The sequence below is a fragment of the Heterocephalus glaber genome, unplaced genomic scaffold (genome assembly GCF_053883595.1).
Source record: "Heterocephalus glaber isolate CG9 unplaced genomic scaffold, H.glaber_assembly_v1.0 deba00000676, whole genome shotgun sequence".
In the NCBI taxonomy this organism is placed as follows: Eukaryota; Metazoa; Chordata; class Mammalia; order Rodentia; family Bathyergidae; genus Heterocephalus; species Heterocephalus glaber.
This window is the reverse complement of record NW_028258156.1, coordinates 5,553,428-5,576,991: the sequence shown is the minus strand read 5'-3', so window position 1 is coordinate 5,576,991 and position 23,564 is coordinate 5,553,428. Positions and strand designations below refer to the sequence as shown.

Below are 23,564 nucleotides of genomic sequence, written 5' to 3'. Positions count from 1 at the left end.
CTTCTGTTTCAAGCACTCTGCTTGCAGGGCAAGGACTTTGCTATGGAAACAAGAGACCAGCTAAGGAGTCTAGGGCAACAGTCTCTGTCACTGATTACCATGGTTTGGGCCAGGCAGTCAGCAGCAGGGAGGAGGGAGTGAAATGGCTGCTTTGGAAAGGAAGGCTTCTAACGAGAAACCCCTGGATTTGCTGATGGATAGGAGGTGAACTGTAAGTCAAAGGGTTATTAATGATGAGGCCAAGGAGACTGCATGATGTGGGGGAGAATGCAGTTGGCAAAGTTCAAAGTTTATCACTTATAAACACATGGTGTCTTGCAAAACAAAAACAAGAACGCATTAAATGATGACCTAGAAATGTAGGAAACCACAAAGCAAGGGCTTCTTTTTTTTTCTTTTTTTTTTGTTGAATTCTTTTATTGGTACATTTTAGGTATAAAACACAATTACATTTCTCATTGGGAGCAATGGCTTCTTTACCTTATATTTGAGTTATTGCTAGTTTTATTTGGACAGCTTGAATTTCCCCTCGGATAGTGTCTTTAAAGGTGTTGCAACTTTGATCAGCAGCAAATAACTATCTGCTGGAGAAAAGAACTATTCAGAGAGGTGCTGTAACTGTGCAAGGAGAGAGCTGATAAGCATGACATTAATAAATCTGTGCAAAATTTGTAATAGCTAAAACTTGGAAGCAGCCCAAATGCCCATCAACTGAGACTGGATAAAGAAAATGTGGGGGTTTTTTATAAAATAGGGGACTATTCAGCCATAAAAAATGAGAAATTAGAGACATTTATAGCTAAATGGATGCACATTGAGGCGATACTCTTAAGTGAAATAAATGGGACACACGTGTAAATACCGAATAGTATCTCTAGTGTGAGAAACTGAAAGTGTAAATAAGGACTAAAAGGTATAATAGATACTGTGAAATAGGAAGAAAAGGGGCAAAGGGGAAGGAGAAGCGGGAGGGGTAGGGGAAAGGAAAGAAGGGAATGGAATTAATATGAGAAAATGGAAAAATGAAAACAAAGTCTTTGTAAATAGGGAAGGGTGGAGGGGGTGAAGGGAGGGCTAGGAATGGGGAAAAAATAAGAACCAAGGTGCATCATGTAATGGTACAATTCCCAATGAGAAATGTAAATGTGTTGTATACCTAAAATGTACCAATAAAAGAATTTAAGTAATAAAAAAAAATTTAAAAAATAAATCTGTGCAAGTATGTTCAGAGTTCTCCAAATGAGCAGCGGAAAAGCAGAACATGCTGAGCCCATAGAGAAAGAGAGAAAAAGACTTCCTTTGAATCTCTAACATTTCAGTAACTTTCAAAAAATGTTTAATAACTTTTACTAACTGCATTCAGTGACTGACACAAACTATCAAATGTATACAGCTGGATAAGTGAATGGTTAAAATTACTTGAGCAAGCATCTGACAACTTAAGTCCCATGTACCTTACATAGGAAAAGCTGCTGTTAGGTAGTAGCTTACTTGCATATATTTTCAACCCACACCTTTCTCAAAGGTATGGAGAAAGCAGCAGAGCTAATTGAAATGATTTCTGACCCAAGCATTCCTTCCACAAAGCTCAAAACCAGTGTGTTTGCTCTACCAGCCAGCAGGAGAAAGCCAGCAAGGAGTAACCATGGGCAGGTTATGGAGTGCTTGACAAAGGAAAGAAAGAAAGGCCGTTCTCTCTATATTGCCCCTTTCCTGGGCCTACTCAGAAAGCCAAGACTGTGTCATTTCTTGGCACACAGGACAGCCTCGAGAAGGTGGAGTAACCACAGGTTAGAACAGAGGACAGGAATGTTTATGATTTCTTCCTGAATGCTTCTCATTCACAAAGGCCACGCTCACTCTCAATGGGAGTTGAGAACAAAGTCCTATGTCAGTGTGCAGGATGAAAGGGTTAAGTGACAGTGACAGGTAAAATTTCTTCTGAACAGTATACAAAAAGGCTATTTTTACATTCACAGCCCGCAAATCTTAGTAGCTCTGAGTACAGTAACTAAATCTGCACAAGAGACCAAAAGAGGGTGAGGGAGAAAGAACACTACAGGGGGCCTGAGGCCAGCATTAGTCTGGGCACTGCGAAACTGATTCTTGAGGCCTGGGTTTCCTTGCTTATAGGCCTCAGTTTTCTCAAACGCCTACTACACGGGGCATTTTTGAGGTCCAAATAAGATTACGTGCTTGTCTGAAAGCATAAAGTAGTCTACAAACCTAGTACTTAATTGTAATTAGGAAAATCTGAACAAGGAATATTTTCTCTGGTTTCTGACCATGAGTAGCTTTGGTATTATGTTAGGTTTTTAGGATGGGAAACAACATAGAGAAGCAAGTTTCTGTGTAGCTGAACTCTATGAAGCAGCAATTACTTCATGTCCCGGACACTTACCACCTCCAACATCCACATAACCTCAAACCACAAAGTGACACAGTCCTGGGGCATGGAGGAGAGAGCTGTCACTTTCAAGTCAGACTCTGTTATCTAGAAAATCCAGCTGAAAGGCCTTGCTGTGTCTCTCAGATCCTTTAGCTTGGAGATAAGATTTCCATCAATGTCTTTCTTGGGGTGGAATTTCATAAAAAATATTAATTTGGGGGCCCTGCTCCATTTATTACATTAGTCCTTCAGAAGTCTGTAACCCTAGCTCCCTCCCTCCCTCCCTCTTCCCTTCTCTCTCTTTCTTTTATTTGCAGTGCTGGGGATTGAACCCAGAGCCTTTGGCTTGAGCTACATCCCCAGCCCCTTTTTTATTTTTTATTTTGAGACAGGGTCTTGCTAAAGTGTTGAGCTGCCCAGGCTGGGCTCTGCCCTGTGACCCTCCTGCCTCAGCCTCCCAGAGTGCTGGGATTACAGACGTGCGCCGCCAGATTCAGCACTATTCTTTTCTTAGGCCTCTGCATCCTATCATGATTGTCTTCTACAGCTTGGGGCTATTTTAGATCCTTTTTTTTCCCTCACAAGAGTGAGTATAATACCATGGTAACAAAATTATATTTTCTTTCCATTTTAGGTTCAGTACTTAAATAGCCCAGTTGAATTTGAATCAGACACATTATCTTATCCCCTTAACTACTGATTTAACCCCTCACCTCCCTAGTACAAGTCAGTATTTGCTTTCTTATTTTAGTTCCTAACTAGGAAGATACTGAAAATGTGCCTTGAGGTTATTGTATATTCATTTTCTTCACATTCCAAACACTGCTCATCATTTAGTTAAGTCTCTGGGCCATGTCACCCTTCTCTTCTGGTCCTCATAAGGCAGATACAGTGAGAAAGAGCAGAGCAGGGCAACTGGAAGGGAAAGAATATTTTGGCAACCCATCCTCCCTCTTTTTCCTCAGTTTTCTAAGAATTGGGGAGAGAAATGTAGCTAATCAATGATGTTTAGTGGCCCTCAGGTGACACTCAGGGATATACTAAAGAAGAACATGCTCAGTTGCTGCTAAATAAGACAAAGAAGGGTTCATTTGTACTTTCTGAATGTGTGCACTCTAACTGCAATTATTCTTCATCACAGATATGTTCAAGGTTCCCAACATTCCACTATTGCACACCGTGTTGTCACACATTGACAATGTCAGAAAACACACACAGAACATTTACAATTCATGTATCAGACTGTATTGGTCTCATTTAATCATCACAAGGCATGTGAAGCACATATAATGACCATTACCCCCATGTTAAAGAGGAAACCATAGCACATAGAAGCTAAGTGACTTGCCCTAGCTTATGCACCTATCAAGAGGTACAGCTGAGATCGAACATAGGGTGTTTAACTCTTGAACATTATTCCGTGCTTATTCTTAGGTGGAAAGAGCCTACAGAACCTCAAGCCCCATTTGTATGAAGTATGTGTGTCCTTCCATGCGAAGACGACAGGGATCCCAGTCAGGTTCCCTAGCCTCCTACCCCACTGTGGCATTTTAGCACCCAGAACAATACTGCCCACATGGTATACATTTTAAAAATAACCTGTTGATTGAATGAATAAATACACAAATGAATGATTCTTTTAAGCCAAAATTAAGAACAATGGATGGATGTGGTGCTGCCCATTCTGAGGGGCAGTCAGGCTCTGGGATGACAATGCCCATACTTAGGGGCACACTTCCAACCTCTGAGTGACAAATGGGACAAGCACTCCACCCTTGGATAATTCCTTTGCTAATGATTTTACAGAGAAAGGATACTGTTAACGTACTTAGCAAAATGAGTGCTGAGAATTATTCACCATTTTGTGACTATGGATAGTAGTTGGGTTTCAGTGGGAGGGAAATGGATCCCTGCCTTTATGTTTCAAAGCACTGTAATTATCTTAATTGCTTTGAAGCCAGTGAAAGATAGGCATAAGCAACTCCCCCCAAAAAGTGGTGTACAATCACCTGTTCTGCGAAAAACTGGAAGCCCTTGTCCTCTCGAAAACACTCGTACGTTTCTCCAAGGACTGGATTAAATGGCTTGCTCCCAGCTCGGTAGTAGCTGGACGCATATGCGGATATGGCAAAGGCTGCCACATACACCTAAGGAGGGAAAGAAAAGAACTCGGTTACTTCTAGGTCATCAAGAAATCTGTTTTTCACAAAGAAATGAAATAAAACTTCAATTTTTCTCTCTATGGTTTATTGCAGGAAACCAAAGATTTGTCTTTGGTTTAAAGACAAATGAATCAATGTTTGTTTAAAGCCAACGGAGTCAATGTTGGTTTAAAGTTGTAGGTTCACATAATGTTCATTTTGGCCTAGAAACAAAACCAAACATTTTAAAATTGTCCACTTACTTTGATGCCTAAAGGATGGGAGATGTGCTTAAGATGGTGCCATTTATAAAACAGACTACCCTGTTGAGTCAGTACCTTCAAGCTTGACATTAACTGGAAATTCTGATATCATGGTTTCAGGGAAGAGTGGAGAGAGTATAAAAAGAAGCCAAACTTCCCCTCACAAATTCAAGAATAAGCATCATAAATTTGGTTAGTCACAGTTTTTTTTTTTTGGTACTGGGGATCGAACTCAGGTCCTTGGACTTGCTCAGCAGAAGGCAAAACCACTGAGCTAAATCCCCAGCCCTAGGCACAGTTTGATACTGTTGAAACCTAAAAACTCATGTGACCAAAGAAAATCTGTGACAGTCATTTCCTAAGTCTGGGAAACAAACATAGGATACAGTGGCATTAAAGTTCTGCTTTTCTAGAAGAAAAATTAAGCATCAAAGAAAAAAGGGGGGGGGATTATATGTGAACATGAAATGAACAAAATCCTTCAATGGTTCTCACTATGAGGATTCCTAGATTTTTATCAGTTCCCTCTTCAGGCATCAAAGAAACACATTACCTTTTCTTATCTCTTCTTGGCCAAAAAAGTTAAACCTAAGTAGTAGCAGCAAAATTTCCTTTCTACTGTTGAGTAATGATCTCAACATTTCTTCTTCCCAGCACATTTCTTGAAGATTCTTACACTGAAGAAAGGGTAAGTTCCTTTCATAAATGTTCACTATCCACATCATTTTCCTTATTAGACTTTTCCAAAATGTTTGGGTGCTCTTTATAATGGGTCACCTTTCCACTTCACACTGTAGATTGCTCCAGAACTCCTGGATCATTTATAAAAATCAGTTCATGGACAGGGGTATAGCTCTGTGGTAGAGTGCTTAACTAGCATGAGCAGGTCCTGGGTTCCGTCCCCAGCACCAGAAAGAAATTTAATATATATATATAATTTTATATATATTATGTATAGATGACATATATATCATTATATTTTATATATATATATATATATCAATTCACCATCCTCATGTGAGTCCCATCTGTGACTGCCTGTGTTCTTAAAACCCAGGTTTCTGTTCTTTTCTTCTTAATAAATGCTACAGGAAGAAGACATTGCAGGGGCAGGCAAAATGAAGGACCTCCTTGTAGGCTGGTGACACGACAGAGGAATGGTGACATGCAGGGGAATCTGGTGACCCTCAGAACAGAAAGGAAGCCTCGGTCAAAGCTTCTGCTTAGTGGTTGCGCTGGGGATGTGAAGCTTTTCCTCAAACTTCTGCTCAATGTCATGCATGCCAACCATCTTCAAGAATACTTTCATCATCAAAGCCAATCATTTTCTTTAAAGAAAATAAAGCTGTCCACAAAAGTTGACTTTTAACACTGGACTTAAAAGCTATTTGCCTCCATTTTTACAGCAGAAATTATCTGGAGGAAAGTAACAAAGATTAATACACACACACACACACACACACACACACACACAGAGAGAGAGCTTATTTTTTCTATCCTGTCCTTATCATCACTAGCATCAAGGGAAAAAGAAAGTCTGTTTGATGGGGGAAGCCCAGAGCAGAAGGAATAAGGATGAACATTTTCTTTTGGCCACTGACTTAAATTTCCCTTTAATCTTCAAACCACTGAAGTAATGAAGTTTTCATGAGGGTTAAAACTATGAATGCATTGAATTTAGAAAAGACTGAATCCTCTACTAGTGGGAAGGTGTTGGGGCACTAGGTCTATAAAGGGGGAGGGGGTGTGCCTCAATTCCAACTTAGCCAATCAGCAAATGCCAGGGGAGAGTTCACACTTGGGGGACACTGAAGACCCAGCAACCCACCCAGACAAGGCCTTTTCCAGTCACATATGGGAAGCCAAAAGAACAGTTTTCACAATCAAAATTTTCAACAGTTTCAAATAAAAAAAAAAACCCTTAAAACTAAAAACTTAAGAAACTTTTAAAAAAACTCTATAAAATATGAATGCAAAAAAAAATCTTTTTGATGTAAAAACCTCTTCTATGAACAGTATTTTCTGAAAACCTAGGAAGTGATGGGATAATTTCAGAAATAAACAAAAACATTCTCAAGGTACATTTACTCTGGATGAGAAAAACAGCTGAAGAAATTAAATTCTGTCCACTCAGGGTTGTAAAAATAAATATACTGAGAGCCCTAAAGCTATGTTTTCCAACCAAGCCTGTCAGAACCATCAGACAGAAGGTTCTGCAGAAGGAAGCACAAAACCACAGAGCAGAACCCTCTCTGGCACCTCTGGCACAAGAGTGGATCCTGAGGGGGTGACTGTACAGCCGGCGGAGGGGAACCAGGTGGCTCTGAGAGGGTCAGACAGCACAGGAGCTCTACCTATCTTGGCTCTGAAGGACCCAGAAGAATGGCTCAGGGTAGGAGACAGGCTGGACAGCAAGGCAGCAGGCAGGCTGAGTCCTCACCATCCTTTCCAGAGGGTTAGGGATCCGTGCTGCCTTGTCCAGGAGCTCGCTGTACTCCAGCTCCTCACAGAGCCGCTGCAGCATGTTCAGGGGCTCGTTCAACTCCACCGGCATGGCCACCTTGGACAGATCCTTCCCGATGTTGTTGCGAAGGATGTTCCACAGGCTGATGTTGCTGGTGTTGGGACCCGGTGCGGGCAGGCACGTCCTTCTCTTGGACCTCACTCGCCCATCACGCTCAAGAAGAGGCCCTGAGAGGCAAAGACCTGGCTGTCTCTAGCAACCTTTTCATTTTATTCTATTACTTAAGTAACAACTCTTTGAATTAAACCTTACCTGGCAAGTCCTCATTTTACTATGGAACTCATTTACCCAGAGTACGACTGAAAGCCGAAAAGTAAGGAAAAGAATTCTGGGCAATTAAATACCAAAAGCTAGGGCTTAGCATGAAGCTCACTGGGAGAGCCTATGGGAAGGATGTGCCAGGGCATGGTTTCAATCCCCAGCACCACAAAATAAACAAAAAACCAAAAACTGCACACATTAAATTCATGGAATTTATTCATAGGGAGGCTCTTAAGTTCTTAAAAGCTAGCTCCTTGAGGCTTATATATGCTTAGAGTAAAACTAGAAATTGGGTTTCTATCCCTATAGCAGATGACACAAAAACTTACAAACTTTTTAAAATAAATCACTTCAAATTCTAATAAAAACAATTGTTTATCATAGAATAATACAGGACATAATAGTCACTCATCTCAAAATAGCATTTATATTTTATTTTTTCCTTAAATTCTTTTAGCATTTATATTTTAAAACATCTTTACTTAGTGTTTTCTCCATCCATATAGCTCACGATATATATATAGTTAGTTCCATGTTCAGCTTATTTAGCTAACAGGAGTATTTTCTCACATTATTTTAAATTCTTCTAAAATATCATTTTAAATGATTGTAAAAATACTGTACTTATAGATATGCCATAATTTAGTGAATCATTTGTCCACTGTTAAAGACCATCAGAGTTGTTTCAATGTTTTATTATGATGTAAACAAAACAAAACCAACCAACCAAAAAAAAAACCAGTAGTGAATGTTTCACATACTTAAATATTTTCCTGGACCTCTGATTATTTTCTTAGCATATACCAAAGTGGGATTACTACATCAGAGATTATAAATGTTTTTAGACTTTTGACTCATATGATCAGAATGCTCTTCCAAAAAGCTGTACCAATTTTCTCATTTACTGGCAGTAGATGTGAATATTCATCTTGAGGCCTTTCCAGGCTTGGCACTATTTATTTTTAATTTTTATCAACTTATTAGGTAGATAATGTTATCCCTTTGTTTTAACTTACATTTAAAAACTTTCTATTATGGTTTAGAATACTTTTATGAGCATTTCTTCTTGGCTGATTTGTTTGTCTTCTATATATCTATTAAAGCCATGATCTTTTGTTTTTATATTTGCTTTACAATTTAATCCTCATTTGGTATTTACCTTTAAACATGGTCCATGGAGGGTTTTGGTGAATGAAACTTTTACATTTTAGATATACAAATCTATCAGTTGGAATGCTCTGAAATTCCTTTCCCATCCTGTTTCTATGTTCAAATATTGCCCCAGTGTATCTTTTTGGTTGTTAAACATAAACATGTAACATTTACTCATTATAAAACCAATCTGGATAACAAAACTGCTTTGATGAACAGAAAAATATGAAATTGGGATTAATATTTGTATTTGTTTTAATTGCTTATATGAGAAAAATCTGAAATAAGGAAGTAGTTGCAAATGGCAGTAGTTTTTAAAAGCAGCTTTCTGGGGAGTTTCATAGTATTTTCTTTGACTACACAAATTTAAATTTTGGAACAATGGTACTCCCCACGATACCAATACTACTAATGGCTTACACATTTTGCTTTTTACTCTGTGATGGTCAGTCTAAGCATTTTACATGTACTCTTCTCATTTGTTTTTTACAACTACCTTTTGAGGTATAAAGAATATTATTTCCCCCATTTTACAGTTGAAGAAAATGAGGTACAGAAGTAACCTGTCTTAGCACTCACAATCAGTGAGTGGTAGACCTGGAGCTGGTTAACCAAGGAAGTCCCTGAATCCATAATTTTAGCCACTTGTCCTCTCCACAGCACCCAACACAGTGACAGAGCCTAACATGTAGCCAGTGATTTTTTGGGGGGAAAGAAACTTAATATTCTAAACACCCCATGTTTATTATAAGGTCTGAGAAATTCTAGTGTAACAACAGACCAAGACTTGATTCTGTCTTATTTCCTTCTGTTGGTTAAATTTATAGGACATAAAGATTATTTCTATATCCATCTCTTCAAAATACTGACAAGTCAACTATTCCTTATCCAGTGTCTTTGAAGAACTGGGGAACAGCCATTCCTCATGTTCAAATACAGACAAAGAAGAAAACTTGATTCTGCCCAGTTTGTTTTAGCTAGGCAACACAGGTCAGCATTCCAGCAAAACGGCTATGGGATAAATTAGAGAGAATCAACCCTAACTCCTTCTATGCTTTTCCTGGCTGCTGTCAAGTGAGGACAGCCATAGCCTTGGGTTCTGGATTGTGTCCTCTCTGCCCTGCTTCAGCCTCTAAACCCCCATTCACTCTGTGCTCCCTTTGGCTCCCTCTCTAAGGCCTCCAGGAGTTGGAGGACTTAAGCATTTTTCTTCTTTCTCATCTACAGGTGGGAGCACCATATTAGAGCATGTGCTGTTTGCCAATGGAGTAAGTGGTGTTTCCTCATTTCTTTTTTTAATTTGCTTCCTTGTTTTCCTAGAAAAAACAAGGAGCACATGAACTTACTCCGGTATTATTAGCCTTCGACTTTAAACTCACTGGTCCTTAGACTTTTCCACCAAGGGGTTCATCTCTGCAGAAACATTTCGAGCAGAATACAGAGAATGACAAGTATCTACTGCTAGCAGGTGTGCTGCCAGATGATGAGAAATTTGCCTACTTGCCTTCTTTCTATATTGTGGTCCCCGAAGAAGCAGCTCTTTAGTGTTTCGACAACAATTCATCATCATAGTTCACATATACTCACTGAGCTGAGAAAAACCGAAGTGCCATTGAACATACCTGACACAGTCCTTGTCCTCCATGAAGATGTGAAAATAGGTAGTGCTTTGAGTAGCACAGACTAATTATAGAACCCAGGGTACACTAAGTATTAAGACTGGAAACACTGGATGCTACAAGGACCCATGAAGAGAACTGTCCCATTGGGCAGATTCTTTTAAGAGCCCCTCCATAAATCAGAGCTCTTTGAGAATAGCCAGATACTCCAGGTACTCCACAGTTCAAACTAGCATTATAAAAACCTTTCTTAGTCATTGTTTTCCCTCTTGGGATGAGGCAGTAATAAAGAGACATCTTAGGATACCTTGAGGGGAGGTAGAAGTGTATAATTCTGAATAATCTGAAGCTAAATTACCACTTAGAAGAGAACCTTTATTATATGTGCTGTCAAATTCTTAAATTATAAAAACCCTTAGATACCTAAAGGCAAATCTAATATGCCTGGAGAGAGAATGTTTGCTGCCTAAGGGATAGCTGTTTCATTTTTTTTGATATGTATGTGAAAACAGGCATGCTCTCCCTGTATAAAACAAAAATTTTATAAGCAGACGAATTGATTTGAATAAATCTATCTTTCACATGTAGGTGCTGTTTCCTTATCTAGATTATAAAATCCTGGAGGTGGGGACCATGTTAATTTTCCCATGTAGTATTTGCTAGATTTACTTATTAGGATTCTAAGAAGATGCAAGCTTTCAAAGATCAAATAATATAAATCTTACCCAAGGTTTGTCTTTCATTATCTAAATCATTACTAAGATTGTCTAAGGAAAGGTTATCACTTATGTCACTGACATATGAATCGTCATCAGAAATCTATGGGAAAGAAGAAATAATATACATTAGAGTAAGACTAAACAATAATCAAATTTTCATAAATCCCTTACTCCAAATGATCAAATGTGTTGAACTCCACTTCACAAAGCAATAGAAAGACTTTTACGTGCTATTTTTCATAGAGGCCCATATACCAATCTGCCTAGGCAGTGCTCATAGCAAAACAACTGTTATTAAATAATCATAAGTTCTTGGTTAGCACTAACAGTAAAATAGCAAATAAACTGAACATTTTTGTTGTCATAAAAATTCTTACTAATTCATATTTCATTTTCAGAATTTGTTGGTATTTGTGTAGGAGTTATAATTTATCTTTGAAGTATTTATGAAAAAAATTTTCTATGGGATTAATAGTCAACAATGTTACCACTTCTATATTTAAGGAGCACATTTATTAGTACACATTTACCCACAAGAATGTTAACTATGGTATTTGCCTATTCCAGAAAGTATGATTTTTATGTATCAATTTAAAGCAATACTGTATTCTGTAAATTAATACTATAATAACCACATTATTATAATAATATAAAATTGTATCATAAAACTAACATGATTAAAAATACACAGAATGCTATTTGCTTTCCCTATAATGGAAATATTACATTACTAAATAGAAATCACACTTATTAATCTGTAAAGAAAATGTAACACAATAACAGAAATGAAGAGGTGTCTAACATTCTCTACATTTATAACTTTTTTCTTCTAGCCTATCAAATTATTTTGTGCTTTTTGTGTATGATTCAACAGAGAATACTCAGAATTTCATGGTGGAAAAGGGGCTATGAATCGTGTGTCTCTACATATAAATCTTTACTGAACAGGTTAATCAACAAAGATACAAAAGTGATTGTCAAGGCATCTAATGGAAAATAGTGCTCAAACCTCATTTTCTGAAGAGCTTGGAGACAACAGTACTTCCTGTGCATCAAAAAATTCCGAAAGGGAGTCAGTGATAGAGAGCCTGCTTTCATTGGAAAGCTGATGGACCAGAGCTCGATTTTCATCTCTGGAGTTTTCCTATATTAAGAACAAAACCAAAAATGCATATATTTACAAACAGTCTCGTGAGATAAAGAAAAAACCCAAATGTTTTAGTTGCTTAATATACAGGGTCACAGTCCCATGCAAACAAAGCAGAGGTCAGGGCCAAAGTTGAGAATAAGCCTCACACAAAACAAAATGAAAAGTGAAGTTCTCCCCCAAATAGACACTTCACTTACAGGTACTAGCACTGCTTAGACACATGCCATAGATCTTAAGCCAAAAACAGCTGTCCAGGTCAGTCTTTTCCAACTAAGGGGGAAAATTCCAACATTCTCTGAATCATATCCTCTTATTCTGTACCACTGCAGGACACTTCTTTTCATCCTGAAATTTCCTCAGAATTGTGCTGAATGCACATCCTTCCATGGCTGGCTCCATGCAGCACAGCTTTCTTCTGCTCCTATGCACTCTCAAAGGCCAATATGCTACTTTTGAGGTGTCCCTTGACAAATAAACAGTACGATTTTGTCCAGAAGTGCCCCTGGTGGCAGATCATTCATTATTCATGGATAAGTGAGATGGATTCTGTTTGTCTCTTTCCACCTACAATGGCTCTTCAAGGGAAGGAAACTCCCCATCTGCAGTATAATTCTCTACACAAACAACAGATCATCACTCTATTGTCATCGCACATGGCCCTCCATTCTTCACCCACAAAGTCTAGACGTGTGCTACAAACAGAAGGACCTGAACACTCAGCTAGTTTGCTTTCTATTCTATTTGCAAGTAAAAGTTCAACTCAACTTAATACATTAAGCAACTCATTTGTATACAGTCCTCAGCTGGCCATGCAGAAATATGTTAAAGAGGAAGAAAAGGCTTTGGTCTGAAAGGGTGGTGTGGAAAACACCCCCAACACACATCAGACCAAGACCATGAAGAGACAAGGGCTACAAAAGCTAAGATGAAAGTGAGCTTGTTTGTGTCTGATGAGGGGGGTCTAGTTTGGTGACATCTGACCCAGACCTTGAGAGAAAAGAACAGATTTAGGACAAGATGATTTGACTCCTTGGCCTCAGAGGGGAAACATCATTCATTCCCCCAAGCACCTGAACTGCTCACAGTTTTCACTACATTGGGCAAGGAGCTATGTCTATGTCATTATATACCTGATGAACAAGTCCCGAATAACCTGGGGAGCAGACACTAAGGCAGATGATACCCAGGGTTTTACAAGTTCAGAGAACATTGCTCTGCTTCAAATATTAATTATGCCCAAGGAGGGGATGTTAGGACAGGAGGCTTCAGTATACTTTCACAGTTAATAAAAGGGCAAGAGGTCCCTTTATGAATTTTCACACTGGGGACACATGGAAATATCTATCCTTTTCTCTTGGAGTTTTCCTAAATAAGGTATCTGTCCAAGGTATTGGTTTAGAGATCACTCATCTTAATATCCATGCAGTTTTCTGAGAAGCCAGCTTCTTCTCTATTCTAACAAAAAGATCACTGTAGAATCTATAAATAACTATCACAGCTGTCATTTTAAAGGAACAGTATCTGTCTTCCAAAGAGGCAGTCACAGAGCTACTGAGTTTGAAGACACAGTAATGACTAGCTGAGCTCCTTTAACACTCCTTAGAGATAATGGACTCTTCCTGGGTCTCTAGTGTGCCCTGCCAAGTGAGATGCTAATGACTTATTTATTTGTGTTACTCATTAATTCATCATGATATACTCCTGCTTTCTATCTTCCTCCTCCTAGGCTGATGGGTCAGGAGGATTTCCTGGCTGATCAACATTGAAAATAACACAGGCTGAGTATCCCTTTTCTGAAATGCTTGGTTGGGATCAGATGTGTTTCAGATTTCTCACTTTTGGGGACTTTGGAATATTTGAATGTACATAATGGGACTGACGTCTAAACATGAAATTCATTTATGTTTCACATATACTGTATCTTGCACACATAACCTGGAGATAATTTTATTCAATATTTTTAGTGCACTTCAATTTAAACCGAGACCTGTCACTTGAGGTCAGATGTGGAATTTTTCACTTGTGGCACTGCAATGGTGCTCAATCAGTTTTGGATTCTGGAGCATTTCAGATTTTGTATTTTTGGTTAGGGATTTACAACTCATTATCATATCCCTTGCCCTCTTCTGGTGTTCCACCACTCTGGCAACTTCCTACCAATTAGGACTGAACATCTGCCAGGATTGCAGCAGCCCCCAACCCTTAGAAGTTCTTGAACAACTCAGGATGTTATTTATTAAAATATTAACATAATTCAATCCAACTATTTCCCCTTGCTCTTTGTAATTCAGTTTATCTATTGTTTATATTTCAAAAAGTTAAACAGCGAAGGAAGGGAATTATAATCCCATCACAGTAAGAAAACTGCTAAAGACACCTAGACACATTTCTATTCTTTTTTTTGGTACATGTTTGCAGTACATAATGATTACATTTATGGTGGGGAGTTGGTACATTTAGTTGTGATTTGTTTTGAGATAATTGTAATCATACTATTCATATATATACATAATTTTATGAACTTTTCTCAAATACAGCACCCAAAATATTTTTCAATATTAACATGTCCTCTGAGAATAACACAGCATATTCAAAACAGAAAATACATAAAAATCTAAGTAAATATTGCTTAAAGTCCTATCACCCTAGATGGTCCCATCACCCTTACTAATTTATTGGTATAATTTTTGTGTTAAAATATTGGCATATGGTTTTGGGAGTTTTCAGGGCTTTTTCCTTGAAAAACTGATCAAAGTAATATACAACCTGCAGATTTTCTGCTACATTAACTTAACATATTGGGGACATCTTCCAGGCCATTAAAATGTCCCTGAGACAATGAAATTTAATTACTAAGATATTTTATTATATGTATATACCCTCGAGTAATGATTCCCTGAATTGGAAGTTAAGGGTGTTTCCAGGTTTGCAGACATGTTTGTAAGTATGTCTTTGCTTGTATCTTGTTATTTCTTAGGATCAATTTTCAGAAGTAGAATTATTAAAAATGTTTAAAGCAATATATATATATATATTACTTAAATGCATTAACAAGAAAACTTTTCCTTTTCATCCTTATTTTAAGGGCAATGAATGCCATAATTTAAAAGAAGCTTTGTGCTGATGTAATTGTTTTAATTTTTATTAAGCTGAACAGTTCTTTCTTTTTTAAAAAAAAAACAAGCCAGAGTTTTAATGTTGGGAGAGGCTGGGCCAGGGCCACATGGGACTTCCTTTTTCATTCCTTTGTACCTTCCTGTGAATCTGTAAATACAATCATGTACTATATAATGCTATGTCTGTCAAAGGGTCCCATGAGTTTATAACAAATCTGAAAAATTCCTGTCCTCTACTGATGTCATAGCTGTAAAAAATGACACTGCAAGGCTTGACTCATGTTTGTGGTGATGCTGGTATAAACAAATCCACAGCACTTGCCAGTCATATAAAAGTATAGCCACATATAATTATGTACAGTACATAATACCTAATAATGGTAATATGTGACTATGTTACTGGATTATGTATTTACTATATCATTATTTTAGAATGTAGCCCTACATATGTATCAAAAAATAATAATAATCAACTATCAATCAGTGACAGGCTGAGGGATTCAGAAGAAGGCACTGTTGTCACAGGAGCTGACAGAGCCATTTGTTTTTGAACTGAGGACCTTCTAGTGGGACAAGATGCAGAGATGGAAGACAGTGCTACTGATAATACTGATTGTGTGTAGGCCTAGCTTAACGCGTGCCTTACTTTTTAGCAAGAAAATATAAAAAATAAAAACAAAACAATAAAACACTGAAAAAACAGGTAATAGCACATAGCCTAGGTGTGTGTTCCACTTGGCCTGGGTGTGTAGTAGTTATACTATCTAGGTTTGTATACGCATACTATATAATGTCAGTCAACAATGTGGTATTGCTGAGAACATATCCTACTAATTAAAGTGATGCATACCTGAACTAAAAAATAAGAAATAAAAAACCAAAATTCCACAATTATTTGCATGTGTGTGTGTGAATTACATCCTTTTTCCATTTACTTGATGATGTCTTATTTGTTCACTGCTTAAGTTCCAAAAACATTGCCACTGATTTTGCATTATCTAAGCCTGTCATTTTCTTTTTTTTTTATTAAATTCTTTTATTGGTACAGTGTAGGTATACAACACAATTACATTTCTCATTGGGAATTGTACCTTTACATAGTGCATCTTGGTTCTTATTTTTTCCCCATTCCTAGCCCTCCCTTCCCTATTTAAAAAGACTTTATTTCCATTTTTTCCATTTCTCAGCATTTTTCCTTTCCCTTCTTTCCTTTCCCCTGCTCCTCCCACTTCCCCTACCCCTTTGGACATTTTCTTCGTATTTTGCATTATCGATTATTCATTCTAATCATTGGTACATTTTAGGTATATAATATAATGACATTCATCATTGGAAATTTGCCCCTTTACATAGTCTCTCTTGGTTCTTATTTTTCACCCTTGCCCAGCCCTCCCTTCAACCCCTCCAGTCCTCCCTATTTACAAAGATTTTGTTCCTATTTTTCCATTTTCTCATATTAATTCCATTCCCTTCTTTCCTTTCCCCTACCCCTACCCCTCCCACTTGCTTCCCCTTTGCCCCTTTTCTTCCTATTTCATATTACCTATTATACATTTTAGTCCTTATTTACAGTTTCAGTTTCTCACACCAGAGAAACTATTCGGTATTTACACATGTGTGTCCTATTTATTTCACTTAAGAGTATCGCCTCAATGTGCATCCATTTAGCTGTCTCTAATTTCTCATTTTTTATGAAAGTCTGTCATTTTCAATGAAAATATTTTTCTTGGTCTATTATTTTTACTTTTTGACACACACCATTTCCCCCTAAAATAATAGACTTAGTGTTTCTTTAGCAATTCCTTATTACTCCTCAATTTAGGAAATCCTCTCGACTTCAGAAGCTTGATAAATATTCAATATTTTTTAGTCTGCACTTTTATATTTAACTCAAATTGACTGGTGGTTCATTTTGGCATTCAATAGAAAGATTTACACTTCTTTCCAAATTGCTCTGAGCTGCACTGATCTAATTTATTGGAAAATCCCTTTCTTTCCCATTGGTTTTTTATGCCATTCTCATCAATATATTTATTTCTTTTATATATAAAATGGTGTTGATGCCTAGGATAGTTTTTATGCCTCATTTCTACAGCATCCCCACCTTATTTTAAGTAGTGGAGCTTCAGTGACTTATTTTCTGGCTCAGCATGTCTTTCCTCCTTATATAGCACTAAGGAGCTACTGAGAAAACATGTGTTTTGCCCTCATTGGATAAGGATTTAAATCTCAGCTTTGTCTCTTGTAAGTTGTATGTGTGGGGAGGTTAGTTATTTAACTGCTCTGGGCTTTACTTTCCTTTTTTCTAAAATGAAAGTACTATTGCCTATTTCATAGAGTAAAGATTAGGAATTTGAGAGATAATGCATCCCAGTGCACAAGAAATACAGCAAGCAGATAGGCACTTAAGAGAATTAAGTTCCCTTTTCTTTTAGGCCCTTTTTAGTCTCTTAAATGGACTTTAAATGTAAAAGGGTATTAACGCCAAAAGCCACCTGGCCTTTCATTTGGAATCTAAAATATACGAAATAAAGAACTGATCACCTAATAATATTAAATTTTCACATTCAGGAATATGAAACAGGGAGGGACTGATAGGTTGTGGGAGAAAGTTAGACAGGAAAAGGGGTAAACTGTACATATAAAAGAAGTAACATAAAGTAACAAAGACAGTGAAAGGTCCTAAAAACAGAGCCCCTGGGCTGACTCCAGTGTTAGGGGCTGCCAGTCCCCAACAGAGCAGCATTTGAGGTAGCTGAGAGTTACCTATGAAAAATAAACTGGACTTAAGTTTTCAGTCTGGGTGGGCATTTCCACTTCTGTGGAATTTCCACTTATTTCCTGACAACAATAATGGCTTTTCCCTTGCTGGGAAAGTAAGCCTCAGTCACTCAGTGAAAAAAAGGATAAATCATAGGAAACAAAAATCTCTGGAAGAGGAAATAAATGAGACATTGATTAGAGACTCAAGAAGGCTGTTTTGGAAGGTGTGACTTTGAGGTTGCTACTCTGCAAGGACAACTTATGGCATTTAAGCTTTCTGGTACATTAATTTTGAGATCAGTCTAAAAATATCTATTTGTAAATATCTGGGATTTTGTTTTCTATTCCAAAACACAAATGGGCCCAAGTATATATATGGAGCACAAACTCACAAAGACAAATAAAACTTATCTAACTACTCATTAAATGTATAAATGTAATTTATAGGATATACTAAGTATGAGGTAAGTACCATCTGGGAATAAGCATGTAACCAGAGATCACCATGGCATTAAGCAGCAGACAACCCTGAGTGATGGCTGGTCATGGCTGTGACTGGGCCCTACTTCAAGTGAGTGTGCAGATTCAAAAGAGGGCCCATGCTTTGTCCAGGTCAGAAAAGGAAGACTACCATAATATTAAGATGTTAAATTCTGCAGGTGACAGTTTGGATCTGTTTATTGTCCAAGAGATTTCAATTGTAAAGCAACACTTTTTCCCTCAAAGTGTAACACTGTTCTGTAAGAGAAGAAAATAATCACAGGAAGGGAAGTTGGAGAAAAGAGCAGCAAAGAAATACAGCATAGTTTTTATGGAGTGAGTAAAGAAAGCTGGCAAGGAACTGGATATGACAGGTCAGAGAAACTTAGGTTTCTTGAGAAATGACAGGAGAAAATGTCTCTCTCTAGTTCCTATTTCATTAATTCTAGTAAAAGGAGTAAGGATGCGGAGGGGGGAAATAAGGTGAAGAAATACAAAAGGAAGACACTGGGAAAAAAAGCAGCTTGAAACTGTGCTTAGCAAATATTCTCATGGAAGTAATTTAAATCCTGAGAGCCCAGTCCATGCACCAGCTGTGGCAGCACCCAGCTGTGCCAGCACCCAGGGGAGACAGTGGAAACGCAAACACCATTCAGGAGGGTGAAGCAGGGAGACCATGCGACTGGACAGAGCACATCATGTGAGGTGGTGGTGGTCACAGAGATGTTGCCAGATGAGAAACCTACCCACCTCTGCCAGATTGTCACCCAACTTGGCAACAGCAGGCGGGTCGAGGAGCAGAGATTCAGCATGGATTCTGCGTAAGCGTTCTTTAAGATCTGTGTTTTGCGCTATGGCCTGGAACATGTTAAAAATAATGGTGCTCCGTTAATAAGTGGATGTTTCAGGGAAGGACAGCAGGGGACCCGGAGGAACTCTGAGAGCTGAGGAAGCTCTGGGTGTTGGGGGCCCAAGAGGCACTTCTGGGGTTGCTCCAGGAGCTCTCCAGCAGGAGGCGCATCTGAGACCCACAGAGGAAACACGGGGACTCTGGAAATAATGCTCTATTGCCAATCTCATCTCCAGAGGTAGAAGGAGAGTTAGTAAGGGTGACAGAAGGAAGTCACAACCATCACCAGCTTCATTAAAACTGGTAGCCTCATAGCATCTCCCTCTTCTGACCAAGAGTCTTTGGTTTCTTTGGCCACCCACCCCTAGCCGACAATAATTCCAAGCTCTTCTCATTCTTGAAAAGATGCTGCTCCTACCTTGTGATCAAACCCATTTAAATGTGATTTAATTATCACAGCAGCTATGGGCAGGGGATCTAGCTCAGTGGTTCTGCCACCTGCCTTGAAAGCACAAGGTCCCGAGTTCGATCCCCGGTACCAAAAAAAAAAAAACAAAGAAATTATCACACCAGCTAAACTGGATCTTAGGAAGGGTGCTGGGAAGCAGAACTTTGTGAAAAGTCAATTTTACTTTTTTCTAATATAGATGTTGATTATATTTTAGGACTAAGACAATTTCTTTTTCTTTTTTCTTTTTTTTAATAAGCCAACCTCACTTACCTGCGCGTAAGGGCTTAAGGACCAGACTGTGGCCTTGGGAATGGGTGGATGTGAGCTGTGATCCTATCTGAGACCAACCAAACCTCTTTTATTTCCCCCTGAGCAGGCCCCATTCTTATCTCAACCTCTCAACTAGGAAGAACCCGCTTAAGGCTAAAGGAAGATGTTTCCTTCTTCCTGATATTCCTGTGCACTGCATGACCAACTGTCCTCCAAACGGTCTGGCTTTGGAAGGGGACAAATTCTCCTGATCACTCCCAACACTCCCATAATCTGCTCCCGAGGTAATTTAATTCAGATGCATCCTTCCTGCCTTCCTGAATCTCTTCAAAGAAGCTCAGAGCCTTTCCCATCCAGCAGGGTCTGCAGGGCTCACCTTCTGAGAGCCCAGAGCGATGCACTACTGCCTTACCCACTGCCTGAATCACCAACAAGGATTCTGCCTGCATTTTTCAGTATCCACAGAAGGTACTGGGTATTCTAAAATCCTTGAGGATCCTTTAAGAAATACTGAACTCATACAGCCACATACAACACTCTCTGTGCGGTACCCAGCTCATCCTGGCCACTGTGTCACTGGTACAGTAGCTGGGATCTTAGCCTAGCCTGTAAAACATGTTATTTTAGAAAGTTCTTCTGTAAGCCTTAGGTAGAAGCAAGAAAGAGACATACCAAGGTGGTAACACACAGCCTCAGCATATCCACTCTGATAGCTCTGAGATGATTCTAAAAAATTTATTTTTAAAACAAACAAAGCTTGAACTGAATCAGGAGTCCAAACTAAAAAGGAAAGAAAGGATCTTTCTGCTTTAAGTTTTCAAAATCATGAACATGGGTGAGAGTGAATTCCTTAAAGCAAAGGCAAAGAACACTTTGGTCAAATGAGTCTCAATGGCCACACAAGGAGATTAATGAGATGAGGCCAGGCCTCCGAGAGGTGTATGAGGGCAGGGAGAGGGAGGACCACTAGGGAGAAACTTTGCAGAGCCCATCAGCGGTACCTCCCAAACTCACTAAAAGCTACCTAATGGAAACAATAAGAACTGCTATACCTGTTGAGTAAAAAACTTATTAAAAAAAACAAAACATACTGTTAAGCAGCAATTTAGTATGTGGCTGGCTCCTCACTATAATCCAAAAGGGTATTTTTCTATCTCTGACATTTCTATCTCTGACATGAAGACTCTATATGTGGAGTAAACCAACGTTTCTAATTTTTCTTTCAAAGATATATACTTCAAATTGTCAACTGAGTGAACATACTTTAAAAATTATAAAGGATATATCATTAATATTTTATCATGAGCATGACTTCTCTCAGCAACATGATAAGCAAAAATATAGATGTTTTCATACCCATAGTGGCTTTTGGTAACAAGATCCTAAAATTCATCGCCCTTACCTGACCTAAAATAGAAAATTCAGTACCGCTTCAGATGGTAGTTTCATATGTGCACATTTCATACATAGAAAAGCAGGACTTTCGAGCAAAGAGCAAAAGCAAAACAAGCATGCTATTTCAACAGTTTCTAGCTTCTTGCTAGGTAAAGGATGAATCTGCAGACAACTTCAGCTATTTAGATAGGGTTAGGACATGAGACATCAATCACACAGCACAACTATTCTGAGGAATGAACTGCAAAAGAGCAGAGAGTGAGTGAGTGACAGGGTGGCTTACGGCAAACATCTGAGGCCCTGACAATGATTTCCATGTGGCTGTGAAGGCACAATGACTACCTGACAGACACTTCTGCATGATGCATCTCTGTGCCCACAGGGGTGAGAAGCCAAGTGCTTTGTGCTATTTAATAAAATGAAATAACTTCTATGTCTTTGAAAGAGCGGTAAGAAGGATCAGTGCTTTGCAGGAGAGAAGATAAGAGGATAGATTGGAAATTTCCTTCTGCCACCTGTCATTCGCTGAGTCAATCTAAACTTGTGGTATCCCACATCCAAAAATCTCTGCCAGACTGTCAGATTTTGTAAGCATTAACAAACACATCTGTAGGACACACACATACAGTAGAGCTTTATAGAAACAGAAAAATTCAGACAAATTGGAGGAAACCAAACATAAAGAATCCAACACATAATAAAATATTGTTATTAAGACTTGGGGTAGGCTAAGTTTTCTTATTTGGAATAAGCAGATCTGATGAAAGGTTAGAATATAATTTGGATAATTTGTCTGGTTTTCTCTTGAATTTTCAACCCAACCATGAAAAATCATGAAAATGGAAAATATAAGCAGTGGACACATTTGCAGTCATTTCTCCAACACAGATATGTAACTCACGGATGACAGAGCGTGCTTCAGACCAACGGTCTGAGCAGAAGGGGAGGAGGAGGCGTCCTGCTCCATCAGCTGCTTCAGTCTCTCTCTCTCCGTCGATACGGCATTAAAAGCTGACCTTAAAGCGAAGTAAACTATAAAGATATAATCATTGTAAGAGGGACCAAAAGAAGAGACAAAATTTAAAACAAAATCAGAGTATTTCTCATGAAAGAATTTAACAGAGTAACAGCCCCAAATATTTTGAGTTCAGCAAATATATATTCTACATTGAGTTTTTAAAAACACATTTGCAATAAATACACAACATCAAGAGTGAAGCAAAATATAAACTACAGGTGCTGGGTGATAATGACATATCAGTGCTGGTTCCTCAACTGTAAGGAGTGCCACTCTGGTGTGAGATGCTTATATGGGGGAGGCTGTGCCTAGCGTGCAGGGCGTTTACTTTCTTCTCAGTTTTGCTGGGGACTTAAGAGTGGTTTTCAAGTCTATTCAAATTTATATACATATACACACATTTGCCAATTCTAAGGCACCTTCCCACTTTAACAGTTCATGATTTTATGTTTTATGGATACTCAACAATCAGCATTTATTTTTGTTTGTATCCCCAAGACAGTAAGTAGTTAAGAACAAGGCTTACCAGTTATCAGAGGGAAAATGGTAATGCCACAAAAAACTACGCAGCTCTTTAACCAGCTGATCAAAATTAATTATAAGTGAGAGTCAGGTGGATACTGTGCCTCTGGGTTCAGTACCCTGGAAAAAGATACACTATCCTCCTGATTGAATGACAGCCGAGGACGTACATCTGGATTTGATCATGGGGAAACAACAGACAACCAAACATCCTCTTTACAAAAATGCCCTGTATTCTTCAAAAGTATCAATTTTATAAAAGGAAATAAAAAGCTTAGGAACTATTCCCAATTAAAAGTGGTTAAACAGGCAGAAAATTGAAATGCATTTTATGATTGTGGACTAGATTCTGTGCTCTAGAGAAAAAATGGTATTAAAAGATACTCCTGAGAAATTGACATTTGAATTCAGAAGAAGAGATAACAATATTGTTTCAATGCCACATTTCCTAAATTAGATAACTACACTGCAATCATGTAAC

At 38.4% G+C, this 23,564-nt stretch overlaps 1 protein-coding gene across 8 annotated transcripts in view; it reads right to left on the bottom strand.

The window, feature by feature from the left end:
* The window catches only part of Osbpl3 (oxysterol binding protein like 3), a 204,426-nt gene that overhangs the window by 32,227 nt on the left and 148,635 nt on the right, over positions 1 to 23,564 (bottom strand). For 5 of the 8 annotated variants that reach the window (XM_087206645.1, XM_087206642.1, XM_087206641.1 and 2 more), the window contains 6 exons: positions 22,445 to 22,575; positions 19,328 to 19,435; positions 12,078 to 12,212; positions 11,075 to 11,168; positions 7,234 to 7,484; positions 4,399 to 4,536 (listed from right to left, as the gene is read on the bottom strand). In XM_087206645.1, coding sequence (XP_087062771.1) covers positions 4,399 to 4,536; positions 7,234 to 7,484; positions 11,075 to 11,168; positions 12,078 to 12,212; positions 19,328 to 19,435; positions 22,445 to 22,575 — 857 coding nt within the window. The remainder of the gene's footprint in view (positions 1 to 4,398; positions 4,537 to 7,233; positions 7,485 to 11,074; positions 11,169 to 12,077; positions 12,213 to 19,327; positions 19,436 to 22,444; positions 22,576 to 23,564) is intronic. The other 3 variants (XM_087206644.1, XM_087206643.1, XM_004839540.3) reach the window with 1 other exon arrangement.